This window comes from Dipteris shenzhenensis, chromosome 26, assembly GCF_047967505.1.
Source record: "Dipteris shenzhenensis isolate YYH24624 ecotype China chromosome 26, Dip_SZ_1.0, whole genome shotgun sequence".
NCBI lineage: Eukaryota > Viridiplantae > Streptophyta > Polypodiopsida > Gleicheniales > Dipteridaceae > Dipteris > Dipteris shenzhenensis.
The window spans coordinates 3653041-3674334 of NC_141621.1; the positions used below are offsets into that span (position 1 = coordinate 3653041).

At 40.6% G+C, this 21294-nt stretch overlaps 1 protein-coding gene across 2 annotated transcripts; it reads left to right on the forward strand.

Moving 5' to 3' along the window:
* Positions 1-360: 360 nt before the first annotated feature.
* LOC147884549 (uncharacterized) lies at positions 361-5184 on the forward strand. Of its 2 annotated transcripts, none has more exons than XM_087397890.1 (4): positions 361-762; positions 964-1730; positions 1833-2117; positions 2221-5184. In XM_087397890.1, the coding sequence occupies exons 2-4, from the start codon at positions 1143-1145 to the stop codon at positions 4573-4575; spliced, it is 3228 nt and encodes a 1075-aa protein (XP_087254016.1). In that variant the 5' UTR covers positions 361-762; positions 964-1142; the 3' UTR covers positions 4576-5184. The 2 variants fall into 2 exon arrangements, with proteins under 2 accessions (XP_087254016.1, XP_087254017.1); XM_087397891.1 differs by having other exon boundaries at positions 968-1730.
* Positions 5185-21294: the final 16110 nt, after the last annotated feature.

Genomic DNA, 21294 nt, shown 5'->3' on the forward strand with positions numbered 1-21294 from the left:
ACCAGTAGGCCAAAGCCTTAGAGGCATCATTAAGGTACATTTTGTTAAATCCGCTTTAATTATTGCCGTCACTCATAAGTGCAAAATGTAAGATAAATAGGCCCTGGAGTCTAGATGTTTCTAGATTGAGGCCGGAGCTCCTTTAAAAAAATCTGGATGGATGTCCACAGCTCCTTGAAAAATATCCATGGACTTGAAAAATCTACCGAGTCTACATGTTTCTAGAGCTCCGTTGAAAATGTGGATGCCTGTAGCGACAAGCTCCGAAGCTCGCCGAGCCCAGCTATGGCGTCCCTCCCCTCTTCCTCCTTGATTTTGCGCCCGATCTTTTGCTCCTCCTTTCTGTTAATCTTCGTGGTAGCTTGAACGCTGACTGCTCTCCCCCTGTTTTGGCCTCTTCCTGTCTTGTTGCGGATTCCGCCGCTCCTGTCTTCCCCTTCAATGGTGACGACCTCGCTCAGTACGGCTTTGGTTTGGCCCTCTGCTCCACCAGCGCCACCTCCTCTCTCAACAGCGTCCAGTTAGGTGAGCGACATGTTTCTCTCTGCTACAAGGAGCCACAAAGCTGGCCGCCGCTGGTGGAGCATTGGAGGCATCATTTCGGAAGAGCTTCTTCCCAGTCTCTTCGTTGACTGATCAATATCACAAGGCGGCTTATCTATTTATCATTCCTCATTCATCTCTCACCAAACCACAGGCTTTTCATAAGTTCTCAGCTTTCCTACACGAAACGTTTCTTGCCCCGATTCATATCAGAAATCGGTATGTATCCGATCGTCGTTTGAGTAAAAGTCAGGCTCGCGTATGCTTGTGCAGTAAGCGTTTGTGTTTCAATAATCCGGATCGTAGTTTTGAGTTATGCTAGTGCAATCCACTGCATCCGTAACGGCGTAGATCGTTTTCTTAAGTCTCATTTGAAGTTAATTTTGACCGTCGGCCACTGATTGCTTCAAGGTTTCTCAGGTAGACCTCATGATCGCAGGAGTGGTTTTCAACTAGTGGATACATCACATAGGCAATCTTAGTGTGCGATTTACATAAATCTTTGCCAATAAAACGGTTTCTAGCTGTTTTACGTTTTCGTGGAGTCTTCAACTTCCGAACAGCACAAGCTTATTCTGTTTTGATCAGAGTTCCGAAAGATGTTGTCAGGAACGGGAGATGCTGCTTATGCTTTAATGATGCTTCGTAGAAAGGATGCGATGGAACTATTTAGGAAGCATGCTAATCTTGAGAAGGGGAAAGATCAAATGCTGGTCGATATAGTGGTCCAGAGATGCGGTGGTTCTCCCCTAGCATTGGAAGTTTTGGGCAAAGTTTTCTGTGACGAAGAGAAAAGAAGCCGTTGGAAAGACATCGTCCAAAAGGTACCAAAAGGTGTAAAAGACATCTTGCGATTCAGCTACAGCGAACTAAGCTCTGAAGCACAGAAGGCATTTATAGATATCACAAGCTTTTTCTACGGATGGGATTGGGACACCGTAAGGTGCATTGTTGGTGACGATGAACTTGAGGAGCTCAAGAGCCGCTCATTTCTGAGACCAGCTCATGTGGATAGGTTCAGCATCTTCGATGACCCGATCTGTCGGGATACTTCACGGACTCTATCAGGGAAACGTGTTGAAATGCATGACCTTATTTTTGAACTGGGGAAAGACCTGGCAAGATCCGAAGGAAATCGTATCATAGCAAATTGTGGGGTGAACATCGAAGAGTGTGCCCCTTGCGCTGTGAGTATCAACGTGCCGTTTTTGGAGGCTTTCACTCACAAATTTGAGGAATGAAACGTTCTCTTCCCATTCTTTGACTCCGATTTTATTGGTCTTAAGCAGGAGCTGCACAAGATTGAGGGTGTCTGGCACGATGGTGCGTTGATTAGAGGCGCTTGGTGCTTGGATTCCAGGCTGGATTGGGACGAAGATGTTCTAAGAGAAATGCAGAGCCTTCGAATTTTACGTATCAAGGTTAAGGGCGATCGGTGTCCACCCTTGACAAGGAGTTTGAGATTCTTAGATCTCCACTGTAATGGTAGCACTTGGGAGATTCGCACAGAGAAATGTACACAACTCTCTTTTCTCTCCCTCAGAAATCTGCACTGGGATTTTAGTTGCGGTCAAGTAAGTGCTCCTTTTTTCGATGATACAAGGATTTGAAAAGCCATAATGAAACGTCCCGGTTCTCAGCTCATACTAGTGGTTTAATCGTCTTTTGATCTTGCAGTTTCCGGCTGGGCTTCGGGAACTGTATCTCCACAACTGTTCCGGCCTGGTGGAGTTCCCGAGCACATCATTTGAGGAGCTTGGCAACTTGGAGGTCCTGCATCTGCATAGCTGCCCTTTGATGCAGAGGCTTCCTGGCACACTGGGAAAACTGAAACGACTACGAGAGCTGCATGTGATAGATGCACCCCGTTTTGTGGAATTGACAACCTCGGCGTTGTCAGAGCTTGGTGAACTGACGACACTTTGTCTCAAGGATTGCGCTCAGCTCACCATTTTACCGGATACCGAGTGGAATTTAAAGAAGTTAACGACCCTCCGTTTGGAAGGATGCAAGACATCGAATGCCGGCGACATGCCAGTCAGTCAGCTGACGTCTTTGGACATCTTATCGCTGCTTTGGAAAAGATCGCTCCACAATTTGGCAAAGTTGAATAGTCAGTCTGGACAGCTTAAAGCCCTACGTGAGCTCAATTTGGATGAATGTACTAGCATGCCAAGACGGGATGATTCTGGGCCTGAATTCGTGGCAGCTGCAGGAGCATTGCAACGCTCGTCATCCCGAGCAGGAAGGTTTGCAAGTTTTGTCCTCTCTTTAGGGTCCGGGAAACAGGCATCTCAACTTGTCGCTGCTCAGCAGTTGGCCATGTCAAACGAATCAGACATTTTGATGTTCCTCTCTTGTATGAAACGTCTGTTCAAGAACATGCCTGTAATGCACGAGCGCTTGTCACTTCTTTCTCTGGGTTCCGGATTGGAAAATTCCTTGTTCTCTGTCTTCGAAGGGAAGACGATGATTTTAGGTCGTCCAAATTCAGAGGGTGACCTCGAGTTTATTTTCACAAGCCCAGAAACTATGTGCAGCATAGTTGGACTGGGCGCACCATTTGGAAAGTGTGTTGTCCTTCAGGATGACGTTATGATTGAGTTCTTACAAAAGCACAACTGGGACGCAGCATGGGAAGGAATCTTTGGCTATGAATGCAATTACATTCCTATTCTATACGAGGCTGCAATGCAACCCACGCAACTTCCTCTGCCTCAAAAGGTAATAACGGCAAAAGAAACAGCTGAGTTGTTTGGTGTTGGCTTGAATGAATCGCAGCATGAAGTTGTAACACATTCCAGTTATAATAATAACTCATATCCTTGCATGAGGGAGGTGGTGAGGATTTTCTCTGAGCAGAATTCGATTGAGCACAAGGGCGATTGTTCAAAGCAACAATGTGAGCCTAGGAGCAACAACCTTGTGATCTCAGATGATTGTGGCAAGCAGCAAGGCCAAGGGTCACGCAACACTGGAAAGCGGATGCAGATCTATACATTAAAGAGACCAAGAGGAGAGGATGATGGAGATGAGGATGACGAGGGCTGTATTATTAAGAATCACAATAGTGGTCCCAAAAAAGGTTTGCTCAAATATTCAAAGATTACAGTGAACCCTGGTCCCGGAGGTGAATTCTATGACAACGAGGGGCAGGCAGAAAATGAATTGGACCTCCCGACGGCATCTATCCAACCTGTTCTTGTATTTCATTTCAAGAGAGTACAATGGGGGGAATCAGACGATCGTGACAGATCCATAGAAATACTAGTGGAAGTAACGTGTGATTTGGGAGATGCAGCACCGAAGCCAAATGATAGGAACTCGTTTGGCTGGTATCATGACAATATTAAGGTGTCAATGGAGTGCAGGAATGTGAATGCTGCCAGGGTGAAGGGAATATCCAGTCAAAGTAGTAGAGGAGAATTGGCAAGGGCAGGGAGAAGAGCGATCTTATCATCTACCAACGAAGGGACATGCATCAAAGGAGATGCAATGACATTTCTTGGATTTGAAATGAAGGGTCCTAGCTCCAGCACACAATTGGAGCAAGACCATGAAATTATTGTCAGGCAAGAAGCTGGTGGTTTTGCAATTCAGGATAGACTGGCAATGAGGGAAGCTAAGATTGGTTATCTGGCATACCATCTCGAAACTGTCCCAGAGACTGTGGTTAGTGACAAGGCTGAGCACTTGAGATTTCGAAATCGCGCAATCTGCGACACATTCACCAAGACGGTGTGTGATGTGTGGACTCCGTTGGATAATGCTGAAGACGCTCCTTACCGCTTTACTGCGGAGAGAGACTTGATCAACAAGAGACTCGTGCAATCAATAATCATGCCACCCACAGGAATTTCAAGTGTGCTTGCACGATTCCGCCCACAAGTAGAGACTGCAATTGCAGATCACACGCTGCGGCAGAAGAACGAAATCAATCTCTTGGTAAATCATGCAATGACACATTTGGACAACAAACATCATTTCTTAGACCCTGACAAACGGGACGTGCCTCATCTCCTGTCCATGTAACACTTCTTACTCTCTGATGTCCTTAGAGGGCTTACCCGCGTGAGCCAGTGGCTGTAGGAGAGCTCTACTGGCAGGATATATTTGCAGCCCCATGGAGTTGGAGAGCTGGCTCAGCAGGGCTCCCTGGCAGTTGAATGCCAGCCCAGAGAGCTTGAAAACTCAAATTCTAGCCCAGCATTGGACTGCTAGGAGGAAATATCCTCTCCCATTGGTGGAAAGGGGAAAGGGGGACAGTGCAGGCTTTGAAGCCATTGGAGGATGTAGATAATATGTGAATGTAGCTTTCTTCTCTACGCGGGGATGCGAAATTGATCGTAGAACCTCTGCTGTCTCAGCAGACCCCCAGCATCTGGAGCTACGTGGGGAAGTGCTCTTAGGGCATGTTTTTGTGCAGTCCAATGCAGTAGCCCATGTAGATCGAAGTGGCAGTCTGCAAACTTGGTTGGCAGATCCAGCAAGCGAACTATTACGGGGCCCTTATTGTCCCTTAATGTGGTGTGGATATGTGGCTGAGATGTTCACATGTCTCTTTGTCTTGCCAAGAGGCCATTGTATATTCTCACACGTTGTCCTCCTTGTAGTGCTCCATGTTTTGGCCCCAACATTCTAATGCCATTTGTGACATTTTCTATCGATTTTTGTGGGGTTACCTCTTGTAGGCAGATTATTAATTGGATTTCATTTTTACGATTAGGTCTATTTTCCTATGGAGATAGTTTGAAAAGTACCTGGAGAATGTGTTGTAGTTTGTTCTTGTCTGGAATAGCGAGAAAGTAACTAAATTAATATAAATGCAGTTGAGAGATTGTCATATGGTAAGGAACATTACTAGTTGCAAAAAAAGGTATTATTTTCAAGATAACAACTTAGTAATTTACAGTCCAAGATGTTTCAATTTGCATTGTAAAAAAATCAATTCGACACACTTACTATGGCGTAGCCATCCATCTGGAACACAGTCCCAAATATGACTCTCAATTTGCATTGTGAAGAAACCAAATTGACACACCTTTACTATGTCGTAGCCATCCATTGGAACACATAATCCCAAATGTGATACTCTCCAAGTAATTAAACCCACGTTGGTATTGGATGAAGTGAAATCTGTTTGAAATAGATAGACACCTTGCTTTATCATAGGAAGAGAGATCCCGTACAATTTGAAGAAGGTAGACACCACACTCTATAATATGGATAGAGATTCCATACATCTCTATGGAATCCTCATAGAGGTGTATTATGAACATAACTAATTGTAGTAAATGCAATAAATTCAAGATTAGATCAAAACATGTATTAATCAATATGAATACATGTTAAATTTAGTATGTTGCTATATTAAATATTATGAAATTAGATAATGTTAAAAGCAAACAATCTCTACCCATCTTTATAGGCATCTACTGCATTGTCGATAGGGAAATAAGGTGAATGAGGTGATGACCATAAAAGTGGTGCTGCAATTAATGAAGAAAAGTCATTTTTTATAAATAAGAATAAAGATATTTAAAAATAGCCATGAGAATGATATATACCTAGAATCTTCATGATATCTCTCCATGGCATTCCCATAATGAATGTTGCTTCAAATAATCTTCCTACATTTAAATAACCTTATGTAGGGCTTTATATTTTTGTTGCAAAAGACGTGGCTTTCTTTACCCTTGAAAATAGTAGTTTTGAGATAAGAAATAATAATCTTTTTGTATATTGAAATTTTGAATTATAAATTAAAACAATTATATTTTATTGAGTAAAAAGATATATGGAAAAACAAATCACTAACCTTGTATAAATGTGGTTAAGAATTATTAATGTTTATTGAGAGCTTCAAAGGCATGACAATGACAAATTAGAGCCTCAACACGAATGATTAGCTTACAATGTTTTAATACTTCTATAAGATGACTACTATGAGCATACGTCCATTTGCCAATAGTAAGGAACTTATTCCAAATGATGTTGTGGCAAGCATAACAAATCCTTTAGACCATATTTGAGCAAGCATTGTTAGAGTATTGAAAAACAATGTGGAATATATAACATTATAATTTCAAAGCTTTATTAATTACCCAAATATTAATACTTAGCTTTAAGCCCTTATAACTTCTTTATATACAATGTTTGTTATTGTGAATATGTGGATGTCAGGAGTTGTAGCTGTTGTTGCTTCGCTATCATCTCTAAATATAATTGTTTAAACACCATCGACGACACTTATAATCTGTGAACATCTGCTTTCTCATTATGCAAATCAAGCTCATATATTCTCCAACATGCCTTAGAGGTAGAGATCTAATGTCCATGCAAGTAAATTTCAATTTCATCAATAGCCTGCTCAATTGCTTCAACATGGTTATTCACATTTGAAAATATCAGTGTAGCTTGATCATGCCCTTTGTATATGTACTTGTAAAGATATTTGATAGTTGATATGGTAGAACATATTTCTACTTTAATGTGAGCATTGTATTTAAGTGATAAATATGGATTGTAGGACACAACCCATCTATTATCAATTTTTTGGTTCTTCACAGTTACTTTTTTACCATCATCTCGTCACATGTAAACTAGTATCCACTATTATCCACAGTGTAAACTTATATGAATGCTTTCTTATACACCTTCCTTCTTGAATACCTCAGGGGTTCCAACCTTATGTAATCCATGTATATAACATGCATTCAAAAGGTATTTGAAAAACCCCTGTGTACCCCTTTTCACTGTTTTATATACCCCTACTATGAATTTTTGGGTCAATAATTATATCCCTTCTATAAATCTGAAATTAGAAAAGCGTGTAATCTTTTTCCTCCTTTTGTACATTTTAGTTTAGTTTAAGTTGAAGTGGACACTAACTATGAGAAATTGTATTGTACAAAAAAACAAAGCCCTTTAATTTTTATGTCAACGAACATGCATGTTTTACACCCATACTAGTACCTAAGAGAGTGTATTTTCAACTTTGCATCTATGCAAGTCCAAAAAACTCATGTATGTGCTCCCCCTTTTTCATTTTTGTTTCCCTTGCATGCTCCCAAACTTGTCACTAGGTACCAGTGTTGCGTGAAGTGGCTTGAATTGGACCATGGAAAGAATAACACAAACATACAAGGATATGGCCTAGACAAATTGTTTTAATCCTATATTGATCTAATTAGAGTTTTTATATTTAATATGATGCATGTACTAGCATTATGTTGATCTAGCGCGCGTGTTTATATTCAATATGATGCATGAAATAGCATTATCTTTCCTATATGACACTTTTACTATCATAACAGCATCAAACTTGATCATATTAAGTGCACACAAGTCATTAAGCTTCCTATCACTCAATCAGTACCTTTTCCTCAATCTGTCTCCCTTCATTTTTCTTTAAGTTACATGCCTTCATATTTATGTATTTACATCAAATGTTACTTTGGATAGTCTTTTTTCATTTAGTAGTCCTTTAGAGTTTTAGACAGCCGATGTTTCACCCCACATGTTTCTTCATTCAAACTTTTCCTACACTCAAAAGTGGCATTTCTTAGCTCTTCAATTGTAAGGTAATCTACTTGCCTTCCTTTTCCTCTTTTCTTGGCTCTTCTCTTCTCAATGGTGAGACTGTCTCTATACAATCTCATATAAAAGTAGTTGCTTTTCGAAGATTCTCTCTCTCTCTCTCTCTCTCTCTCTCTCTCTCAACTAGATGATTTGATACTTATGGCCATGTAGCAAGCTCAAGGCGCTAAGATATTCATCATACTAGATTGCTTAAAAAAGTTGAATACCTATGCATTAGATTTCCTGATTCTCATGAGCATTCTGCCAGGGGAATCACAGATTACATTAATAGACTGCTTCTGATGCTATATTTCTTAGAGATTATGGACTACTCAATTATGATGAGAGTGCTCTTGAGGCTAGATTACATGGAGGCCAGACATTAGACTACCTGACTTGAGTCTTGTAAGCATTCTACTAGGGGAATCGTAGATTGTGTCAAGAGAACACACTACTCCCAAGACTAGATTGCTTAAGGACTACATATTACATGACTTCATTTTGGAGAATTTTGCCAGGGGAATTGTAGACTGTGTCAAGAGACTGGAGTGCTCCTAAGGCTAGATTGCTTAGATACTATATATGATATGATGATTCTTCAAGCATTCTACCAGGGGAATTGTAGACCACGTGAAGAGACCGAAGTGCTCTTGAGGCTAGATTGCTTAGAGACTATACATTATATGTTGATTCTGTGAGCATTCTTCCAGAGGAATCGTAGACCATCCCTAAAGATTGGAGAGCTCTTGAGGCTAGATTGCGTAGAGACTATACATTATGAGCATTCTGCCAAGGGACTCACAAACCGTGTTAAGAGATTTGAGTGCTCCTAAGGCTAGATTGCTTAGAGACTATACATTATATGTTTATTCTTAGAGCAAGATCTGCTAGGGTGATCACAAACCATGTCAGGAGACTGGAGTGCTCCTAAGGCTAGGTTGCTTAGAGAATATACATTATATGTTGATTCTTTGAGCATTATACCAAGGAAATTGCAAACCACGGAGTAATTTTGAGGCTAGATTTCTTAGAGACTATACATTATATGTTGATCCTTTGAGCATTTCGCCAAGGGAATTGCACTAGAGTGGTTTTGAGGCTAGATTACTTAGAGACTATATATTATATGTTAATCCTTTGAGCATTCTACCAGGGGAATCGCATACCGGGTCCAAAGTCCGGAGTGCTCCTAGGCCAGATTGCTTAAAGACTATACATTATATATTGATTATTTGAGCATTCTACCAAGGGAATTGCAGACCATGTCAAGAGACTAGAGTGTTCTTGAGACTAGATTGCTTAGAGACTGTACACTATATGTTGATTCTTTGAGCATATTCTGCCAAGGAAATTGCAAACCATGTCAAGAGATCAGAATGCTCCTGAGGCTAGACTACTTAGAGACTATATATTGTATGTTGATTCTTTGAGCATTCTACCAAAGGAATCACAAACCGTGTCAACAAAGCGGAGTGGTCGTGAGGCTAGATTGCTTAGATACTACACATTAGATGACTTGATTCTCATAAGATTTTTCCTAAGGGAATTGCACACCATGTCAACAGACTAGAGTGCTCCTGAGGCTAGTTTCTTACAGACTATGCATTAGATGACTTAACTCTTATAAACATTTTGCCAAGGGGCACACAATGTATTTCAAATAATGCATTGCATGGAATTTAGAACTGATGGAATGAAATCATCAATTGAAACAATAATAGGAAATTTAGAATTAATATAAACCAAAGGTTAAATTGTTGAATGAAATGAAATAATTCTTTCTAAATAGTTATGGTGACTTCAACATAATAATCCAAGCTCAATCCAAGGCATTCTACATCCTCTCATTTGCAAGACATAATTAGAATCTCTCATTTGATATAGTGATGAAATCATCAAATAAAAGTTAGAATAGTGCTCAAGAATCACCCCACTTTTTCCTTTGCAAAATGTAGATGTGGAACTACCATTAACACCATGTGTCATTTCATTATACTATGCATACTTCCTTGCTTAATTATGATGCACAACCACTACAAAGTTTGCATAAAATGTAGCTTTCTACTTCACATCCTAACATGAATCAATCGTAGAATAAAATTTTCAAAGTATGCATGAAATTTTCAAAGTATGTAAAACAATGAAGGAGCTAGGGGGATAGAACTTGAGACAATGGATTGGGGTTGTGGCTAGAGGAATTGCTGCCATTGGTACTAATGATACCCTCAACATCCATGCTGATTCAAGCCCCTAAAGCAACTCTAAACATAATATTTGGTATTCTCACACAAGATATGGTTTTCTATTAAGGTAGAGAGATGAAAAGCATGAGCCCACTACATGCATTGGTTCCCCTGCTTTCCCTCAATCCTCATATAAGAGAACACATGTGCAAGCAAGAGAATGAGAAAACACGTGCAACCATATAATAATTCTTGATGTGGAGAGTATTGAACTACTGCAGCATGGGGGTATGAGCTTGGACACCTTGACTTTTACCTTAGAACATTTTAAGTCATCCTTTCAATGTTCCATCCATTACCATTATGTTCATTCCAATCCTTCAAGTTGCACCCCACCAAGGGGCATAGGTGAGCACCTTTTTGGATCAGGCACAATACCTAGAATCCTTGTTTGAGTTATTGCACTCACTGAACAACAAAACCAACACATAAGGAAGGTCCTAATGTAGTAAAATCCACAACAATTCCCTTAACTACAACTATTAGAGAGCAAGTAATAACCTAGCAAAGAGTGAAGGTAATCTGGCAATTATGTGAATGGAAAAGTATGTGTTCTATCGGCATGGAAAAATATGATGCCATTGGTGATTGATGAGAGATCCAAAGACCAGAACAGAATGACTCCAAACAATAATAATTTACTTGACACATCCTTTTCACTATTTCTGAGAGTGAGCATGGTCATCTGCAAGCTTATAATTTACTTGATGTGATTGATCAAGAAGCTCTATTGTCTCCATTCTTGGCCTTCCTTATAACGAATGACCCAAGGTCTTCTATAGCTATGGCAAAAAGTAGAGAGCAATGGGGCATATACCACTAGAGATGACCTCAATGATCCCTCCAACTACTCAATGCAAGTAAGACAAGGTAAAATAGAGCAAAGACTTCTACAGTGACTCAAAGACTCGAATAAAGAGTTGATACAACTACAAACATAGAGTAGAAAAGCTTGCTCAAATAGAAACAAAGCAAAGCTTGCTCAAATAGATGCAAAGCAACAAAAACATCAAACACATGCATATAAGAGTAGTGTCAAATGACCAACAAACAAGAAAGCAACTTACTACGACATCAACAGTCTATAATGATGTATGTGACAGTGAATGTAGCAAACTTACTCAAAAGCATGCAATAGCAAGGTGTAATGTGCAGAGCAACCAAACATGATTTTGATTAATCAACCAAACATGCAATGGCAAGGTGTAATGTGCAGAGCAACCAAACATGATTTTGATTCATCAACGATAGAAGAAAAGTGCCAACAAACAAGCCTACAATGTGAACATGGAGTGACTATGAGATCATCTCCTATGCTATATTCTTCATTCTCCATATTAAACATTGTCAACATATAAGAAGCTTCTTATAGAGAGCTTGGATTGATGAAGTTTGGGAGAAGCCTGGATTGGTGGATTTGGGTCTCTTTAATCATGATGCAAGAAGCTAAAAGGAGCAGAAGAGTGAGAGACTTAATAGAAGGCTTCGTGTGTTGTTGGTGTCTCTCTACGCATACTGGCTAATATGTTTTGGAACTCAACAATGATGAGCTACACAAAGAGCAAGATGCTATGTATGGTAAACAAATATACTATCCATATTAGTAGTCCAAGCTTTGATTGCCTTAGAACAAAGCTCTTAGTTGCAATGAGTTGGACGACAAGGTGACTAATGTATCTATGAGTACAAAGTGACACAACAAAGTCAAAGGCATAGAACACATTGCAAGGGTAGAGACTCAACCACATAGAGTACTACAAACATCTAAGACCTACGTGAAACTAGGGCAAAGACTCAACAACATAGAGTACTACAACCATCAAAGACCTACTTGAAACAAAGGACAAGAAAGCAAATAAGAGATGCTCATCTACAAATGGCTCGATCGTGACTAAGTGACTAAGTGACACAACACTCCATTTGTGATTGTCGCAACTTTGATCTTGCCATAGCCAAAGATCTTAAGACCAATATCTTACTGCTTCCAATCACCAAAGCGCTTTTCTCAAGAGGATGCAGATTAAATGCAAGGGCAGTCACATTTGAAGAATATATCATGATTTGTCTTATTAATCACAACTACGGATTCAAGCTTGAAACAGCTTTTATCATTAGGCCCAATGTAAAAATATTGTATTGTTGGAGTGCAATAGCTATGTACTTTACCTGCTACAAGATTTATAAATAAGTAATATGTTTCTTGGCATGCAAAGGATGCACCGAACGGATGGAATATCGAATCATGATCAAAGAAAAAAGGGCGAATTAGACTAAGCAGCTCGAATGAAGAGGTTTGATGGCCACATCCCAATTTAACCAATTTCATCGTACAAGAAACTCAAACACAAAGGTTTAAAGGAAATGTATAACTGGGGAAACAAGCAAAACCAACCTAGAAAAAAACCGGTGTGAAGGGAAGTTGGGAGCTCAAAGTAGACTTAGATGGCAGCAACAGCTGCTGCCTGAAAATGCACCTAATCCTATGTTCATAGGTGCACTCAAGAATGAGCGACATGGAGAGTAAGAAGGTATGTGTGCAGATGGACTGCAGGAAGCATGCACACATGCATCACAGAACAAGAGGCTATGAGTACAAGTGGTGGTGCAAGTGCTCTATTTAGAGCAAGTGAGGTTAAGGAGTGTGATGGGGGGGATCAGGCAGCGCAATAGTGAGGGGGAGGGGCAATGGGAGGCATAGCAGGTCCTCCATCTCTCATAGAGGATAGGAGGTCATGCCATAGCCTCCACTCCAAGAGGAGACTACGCAGCAGTTTGTCGAGAAAATCATGAGCTCAACAATGTGAGGAAAGAATCTATCATAGTTCAAGGGAGAGAGTAGGGTATCTGTGTGACATTTGGTAGGAACCTTAAAATTTTGAATTTTTTGGCCATATAATATTGCTTATTTTTTTCCCTCCCTCTCCCCAAAAGTAAATTTGAAGATTCTTTCTTAGTACCCTTAGTCTTCGATACTCCAGTGGGTTTTGAATGGAATGCAAAATGGAATTTAGCCTATACTTTTCTCGATTTTTATTTGGATCTACTTTTATGATTCTATAAAATAACAATGTATCTTTTCAAAAAATTTAAAAGAAAAATTATAGTCGACTTACCTTGGCAGTTTAGTCTTAGCATGTTTAGTATTACGTTGATCTGATCAAGGTTAGAATATGAAGAATAATATGGTATACCTTAGTGTTCTTACGTTTCAAGTTAACTAAATAATCAATTTCTTGATCGATTTTAGCTATGGATCGACTTTCCTTCAAGTTGATCTAATCTTACTCTACCGAGTGCAGAAACTAGCTTGAATACCAAGGGTTCACCCAACAATAGCTCATAAGTACCCTCATAATGTGGGGCTTGGAGTAGACATTGGTCTGACAAATAGGAAGAACACTTTTGACGATAATGGTCAATAAAGGCCTAGTCATTAATTCATACCATCCTCTAGCTCTAGAATGCTGCCCATGTTTTTGGAGAAAAGTTACATCAAAGTGAAGGGCGACTCTTACCTTAACTTATCCTGGGTAGGAAGCGATAGGAGTAATGTTGGACTGCACAATCAAAGTCCACGCAAACCACCCGCGAGTGACAACCTTCTTCTTGTTGGGATATCTCAAGGTATGCCCCAGGCACACCTTGGGTTCTGTGTGTGTGTGCTAGAGGCACAGTTAGGTGCCCATAAGCACTGTTAGGTGGTGGTAGATGACACATAGGCTAATTGAGAGATTCTAGGAGCTGATTGAGGAGATGATTGTGGAGCTTCGTGGCTCATGTAGAGGTGCCTACATATGGACCTCACCCTTCTTCATTCTATAAGCATTCTCTTGTTTTGTGTTCAGCTCCATGCTTTCCTTTCACTTCTCCAACATGGTATCAGAGCGTTATGATCCTCCTTGAGCCCATTTATGCCATGTCATCATCTTCTTCTTCTTCTTCCCCACCTTCCTCTCCATTTTGCTCCTCAACTGCCCATCCTCTTTACCGAAACAATATTAGTGTGGGGTATTTTAGGAGCGGTTATCATATCGAAAACCTCAAAGCACACACCTTCCAGTTTTGCTACCTACAGCCTCATCTGCAGTGTCTCAACATGAAAGAAAGCTATCGTCAAGGAAGCTCCTCTCCTTGCACTGCCTGCAAGCTCTTGCGCAGGAGGTGTGTGAAAGATTGTGTATTTGCTCCCTACTTTCCTGCGGACGAGCTGTTGAAGTATGCGAGTGTGCACAAAGTCTTTGGAGCCATAAATGTCAACAAAATGCTGCAGGTAATCATGGCAATGCGTCCTCCCGATGGGCAAAGTAGTCGAACTTTCCAGGAAGACTTGCCGGAGTATCAGAGAGGCGATGCAGTCAGCAGCATGGTGTATAAAGCGAATGCTAGAGTGCGAGACCCCATGTATGGTTGCGTCGGTGCTATTTCCTCACTCCAGCAATAGGTTTCACAATTGCAAACGTAGCTGGCCGTAGCACAGGCAGAGATTGTCTGTCTTCGTATGCAGCAGACAGTTGTGCTCAACAACTTTGCCAATTCCAATGGCATGCTGGTCACTGCCTCCCCCCCAATGGCTCCCTTGTTGCAGATTGCCAAGATAATGGTTGCCAAGAAGGAAGCAACTACAAAACCAAAAACTGCCAATTTACTTTCGGTTGATGTGCCTTCACAAGATGACGCCTCCTATGATGATTATGCTTTTTGAACCAGCTCCACATATGCTCCGTATCTCTCTTTTATGTTGAGTCAAGGTACTCTACTTGGATAGTCCTCCAAAATGAATGGAATAAACTATTGTGTTCTTTGTAAACACCTCTGGTCACCATATGATGTAGGCCATGTGTATGTGTTTAGCTCCATGGTACCTCCTACAGACATTGTGTGCATGTACATGCAGGGGAGATAACCATTGGGGGGTCTTATGTATCCCTTTGTTTGCCTCACACCCTTGGGAACCCTTGCTAGCATGAGATCCTAGCCATAGATTTATGCTTAACCACCATGAGATGGCTTGAGACACTATGTGACTAGATGTATCCTTGACATAGCCTGAGGCATTTCCTTGAGGGGGGGTTTTGTTGGGATATCTCAAGGTGTATGCCCCATGCACACCTTGGGTTCTATGTGTGTGTGTGCTAGAGGCACAGTTAGGTGCCCATAAGCACTGTTAGGTGGTGGTCGATGCCACATAGGCTGATTGAGAGATTCTAGGAGCTGATTGAGGAGATGATTGTGGAGCTTGGTGGCTCATGTAGAGGTGCCTACATATGGACCTCACCCTTCTTCATTCTATAAGCATTCTCTTGTTTTGTGTTCAGCTCCATGCTTTCCTTTCACTTCTCCAACACTTCTACCAGCCACATAATTGTCATGCACCAAACAATAGAGGATACAATGAAACAATGCAATAGACAAGCAATGTGGTTGGTTATGATTCGCAAGTAAACCACTAGTGACAAAGATGTCATGCTTTTGTGCTCCACCTCTTTGTAAATTGCTTCTCAATATCATAGATGCATGTTCAGGCACTACTAACATGGCTTCCACATTTTTCCCTCTGGCCAGTTCCACACAGTGACCATGTAAGACAAGAAGTTCTAAGGTTGTACCACTAAGGCACAGTCTCGTGATGCTAGACTAAGATTTCCAAGCCATCCAATGAGTTTGTAGGGGCTTTACGTATCAATGCAATCCAATGAATGCATAATAGTAGACGATCATTCTGACTGCATGCAATAGATGACTATATCATAAGACACCACAAGTGCCCCATTTTTTTGCATGTAAGCAAAGTATCAAAACCTATAACATAATTTGAGTCATGCACTTAGTTGTCTCTACAACTTCCAGTTTGAAGTTACAAGGAAGTAGTATCTTGCTTCGACTGACCGTTAAGAAACACTGGGTATTCCAGACATTCACACGATGTCTAGCCAAATGACTCTCAAACCAAATGAACATTGAATACCAAAGGCTTCTCCATGAAAAACACAATCACGACTTCATACAGCTCATCATCACTGAGAGTTTTTCTACCATATCCTTCCCTCGAGCATCCTCATGATTTTTCAAGGCACTCTGCCACAGAACCAAGAGGGGGGCTAGTGGGGGAAGCTCATGCATAGTAAACCATAGAGGGGAATTGGGAGGAGCTCTATACAATGGTGCTTGTCTCGCGCACTCGGCTTGTGTTAGGCATGTATGCGAGGTATTGTAAGGTACCTATTTAAGCTCCAAGCAAGAAAAAATCATCTCGAAATTGTCACATAGCAATACCCACCATCCTCACGTTAGTGGTAGCTAGTTCGCCATGCCAGGCAAAGTATTGTGTGACACTAGGGGCTCCTTACTATTTATGAATCTCACTGCAAACTAGAGGGGATCTGGTGCACCTTGGAATGCAAAGAAATACCTTGGTCTTTGCAAAGTAGTTCCCCCTTTCTCTCTTGTGTAAATTACTTGACATTATGTCCCCGCCCAATACAAATAGGGGGTGGTAGTACCTTCAGGGCCATTACACTGCTTTATGCCACCAGTACCCCCATTCTTTGCTGCAACATGCCAAAATCACCAACGATGTTACACCATAGAACCATAAGTGCAAATACCAAAGTGTGGCCCTTCCTTCTAACCACTAGTCCAAAGTGTATCACTTCTAGATTTTAAAGAACCCCCCAACCTTTGGGTAATCACAAGTGGCCTTTAAGGTTGTTTCTTATCATAATCCCCTCATTGTATCTGATGGTCACCTCGGGTGATCCATAGGTTAAACAATCATTCGAAGGTTTCTTCTCTGGACCATAGCAAGTGTTCATAACAATATTACTTATATAATTACATGTATAAAATAAAAGCATATCCATATATGTATCCATATATATATATATATATATAACCACATATGTATATGTATATACATATATATAAATATATCTATATTTCAAGAAGGGTGTGATTGTGTTATTTCTTTCTTCCCTGACACTCTATTGACTAGGGTTTATATCATTACAAGCAATATTTTTCATTGCATTGCCCACTGACGCCCTTAATGACAATAGTCGTTCCTCAAGTATATCAATACTAATGTATCCATATGGGTATCCCTTCCTTTGTCCTAATATTAGCGGCAAGGGTCCCCCTATTTAAACCCCACATTTGTCTCATGGTAGGAAGGTTCCTAGTATATCTACTAAGTCCATGATCCCAATGTCCATATATCCATACTCAAGGGTTAATTAATTACCACCTTCCATTTTTTAAGCCATATGAGGGGATAGGAAGTGTGTGTGTGTGTGTGTGTGTGTGTGTGTGTGTGTGTGTGTGTGCGCGCGCACGCACGTGTGCATGCGCATGTGCCATAATAGCTAGGATCTATTAGGATTAACCACAAACTTATTTAGGATTTTATACCCCAAAACTCCAAGCATTATCAAGTGTCAATTGTATTTCATGCCATCATAGGCACTAATAATAACCTCATGCCTAATCCAAAATATCCCCTTAGCCATGTGCAATCAAGGTATCGTCTTTGGTATTCATGACCTTAAAAGCAATTTCACAAAGTCCTTTAAACCAATCCACACATAGTAAACTGTCAACATTAAATACAACCCTAGTAGTCTATTAGGACCAAACACTAAAAGTAACTCGATTATCCCCCATATTTTCACAACCACCATGATATTAGTAGCCATTCTATCGTTCAACATAGTGTCGAATAAGATATAGCAACAATTCCATTCATCCTAGTTGCACCAAGACGTAGTACCAAAGAGTATTAAGTGAGTTTTTCATAGCCAAAACCCACCATTTGTCACTAAAAAGGTGTGTAAAAAAGTGTGTGTGTAAAGAAAGAAGTATGTGCGTGTGTGTGAGATAAAATCAATAATATATAAAGTTTGTATGAGACTCCAAGGAGCTACCCCAAAAGTTCTTCCTTAGATTCATTAAGAGATCTTGCTCCGCATGTTGGCAACACCTACTCCCACAACAATCGATGGAAGAAACCTCCTGCACCGAATCTAGTGACATTTTGTACATTGGTGTTGGAGGCTCTCTTTGTTTAGGCACCCTGTTAATGAAAGTGTACCTTCTTTTCTTTGACGTTGGATCATCCCTTTTCAACATTTGATCATTGACCAACTCATTTATACCAGCAACGTGGTCCATGGGCACATATTGTTGCAATGGGCTTCCTTCAAGTAAGGTAATATGCTTGATGGGCCACTTTACTAGGCTGAGAGAGCCGACATCTTGCATAGAAGACCCTAAGTCACTTCCTCTAATTTGTTCTTTCTTTTCAATACCCACACCAATGCAATCGTTACCCAATAGGTCAAAGTTTATAGAGTCACCTAGGAAAACATATAAGATCACACCTTCCACCACGGTCTTTGTTTTGCTCTCATCCCATAAGACAACCTTTTTCTCTTTCCAAGATTCACGAATGAAATTGTCAGTTTCCAATGAAGAAACTGGCATTGCCTCAACATAAGGTCACTCAGGCTCACTTTGTGCAGCTTCTTCAGTTACCGCATCATTTAAAGAATCACCAACATGTTTTAGAGAGCCCTTAGGCCACTTGACAATGCTCCAAATTGCCTCACCAACAAGCACTGCATCCATAGTGGGAAATGGCAAGAGCATTTCACTATTGATAGACTTCTCCACTATCGCCGATACATTTTCTGCCCAATCTTCACACCACTGCAGTAGGCCTCCGAATCTATTGCACACACTCCACCAATTCCAACCACTTCATTCCCCACCATCATCATGACCTTGTCCCCGCTTCTCATAGCCATCCCCTGTCATTACGATTACGGAGAATTAATTATGAACAAATTACAACCAAAGAATTTCATAAGACCATCAAATATGTCCTAGAAGGAAAGAATGGCATTGGTGCAAATCTCTAGAATGCATGAATGAGCCTATACAAAATTTTCATGAAAGCATGAATTATTTCCCTAAAAGTTTTAGCAATTTGATAAAACTTTTTCTAAAGCATGAATTATTTTCACCATTGTCATGACCTGATTCATGCATCTGATAGTAGCCATCCCCTCTCAGCACGATGACAGGAAATTAATTATGAAAAAGCTACAACCAAAGAATTCCATAAGACCAACAAAGTTGTCCTTGTAGCGGGGGAGAATGGCACCAGTGCCATTCTCCATGTGGGATTGTGGAGAATGGCATTGGTGCCATTCTCCATGTGAATCTGGCTTTCCTATGGAGAATTGCATATCCCATCTTCCCTATCACTGATACATTACCTACCCCAATCTTCACACCACTACATCACCCATTTGATTCGATTACACAAATTTAACCTGTTGCAACCACTTCATTCCCCACCAACATCTTAACCTTATCCCCACATCTAGTAGCCATTCCCTATCATTTCAATTACGAAAAATAGGAAAGCGATCAGATTATAGCCAAAGGGATTCACTCGGGATTCACAAGCCTAGTCTAATGACATTCAAGTGTGCAAATTCTAGCTTCATAAAATGAGAGAGCCAATCTTTTGAATTACAACAATGCAATGGGAGAATGGACCTAGGTGCTATTCTCCCATTACAAAGCTCTCAAATTTTCAAATTTTCAGAGGGAGAGTGGCACTAGTACCATTCTCCTGTTACAATGTCCTAAATTTTTGCTTTGCAACTGGAGAATCACACTAGTGCCATTCTCCCACTGCAATGTCATGATTAAAAATTTGGGCTTTGAGATGGGAGAATTGCATGAGTGCCATTCTAGCATTGCGATGTCTTGATTCAAAAAAATTTATTTGAAAAGGGGAATGGCACCAGTGGCATTCTCCCCATGCATTGACTTGAGAAAAACATTTGTCTTCATAAGAGGAGAACAGACTGATGCCATTCTTCCTTTGGAAGACAAAATTTTGACTTGGGACTTTGCCATGGGAGAATGGCAATGGTGCCATACTCCCTTTGCAAAGCCAAAATTTTATATCAGGACATTGCATTGGGAGACTGGCACTCGTGCCATTTTCCCTTTGCAAAGCCAAGATTTTGAATCGTGACATTGCAATGGGAGAATGGCACTAGTGCCATACTGTCTTTGTGAAGTAGAAATTTTGAATCATGACATTGCATGGGGAGAATGGCACAGCCAAAGTTTTGAATTGGGACATTGCAATGGGAGAATGGCAGTGGTGCAAATTTAAAATTTAAAAATTTTGGCTTTGTAATAGGAAAATGGAGAATGGCACCAGTGCCATTCTCCCGTTGCAATGCCGGAAATTGAAACCATACACTGTGTGTGTGTGTGTGTGTGTGTGTGTGTGTGTGTGTGTGTGTGTGTGTGTGTGTGTGTGTGTGTGTGTGTGTGTGTAAACATGGTACTCCTTTGAAACCATACACTATTTTTATCTTTAGGACATTCCAATGGGAGAATGGCACTGGTGCCCTTCTACCTTTGTGAGGCCAAAATTTTGAATCAGGACATTCCATTGGGAGAATGGCACTGGTGCCATTTCCCCTTTGCACAGCCAAGATTTGAATCGGGAAATCACAATGGGAGAATGGCACTGGTGCCATTCCCCCTTTGCAAAGCCAAAGTTTTGAATTGGGACATTGCAATGGGAGAATGGAAGTGGAGCAAATTTAAAATTTAAAAATTTTTAGCTTTGCAAAATGGGGGGATTGGAGGATGGCACTAGTGCCATTCTCCCATTGCAATGCCAGAACTTGAAACCATAGACTTTGTGTGTGTGTGTGTAAATGTGGTATTCATTTGAAACCATACACTATTTTACTTCCATTTATTCATATATGTGGTAAAGTTGATCGATATTACTTTAGGAAACCTAGCTAATTATGTGAGTTTATTCATGTTAGTTTGGTTATGCTAGGTTGGTTAAGTTACAAATTTTTATGTTAGAGTATGTTTTTCTTGATCA

What these genes read in the sequence shown, in the direction of transcription:
- LOC147884549 (XM_087397890.1), top strand. Translation starts at nt 1,143, where the DNA reads ATGTTGTCAGGAACGGGAGATGCTGCTTATGCTTTAATGATGCTTCGT. An exon ending in AAGAGTGTGCCCCTTGCGCT is followed by an intron (nt 1,731 to 1,832) that starts GTGAGTATCAAC and finishes GGTCTTAAGCAG; the next exon opens with GAGCTGCACAAGATTGAGGG. An exon ending in GGGATTTTAGTTGCGGTCAA is followed by an intron (nt 2,118 to 2,220) that starts GTAAGTGCTCCT and finishes TTGATCTTGCAG; the next exon opens with TTTCCGGCTGGGCTTCGGGA.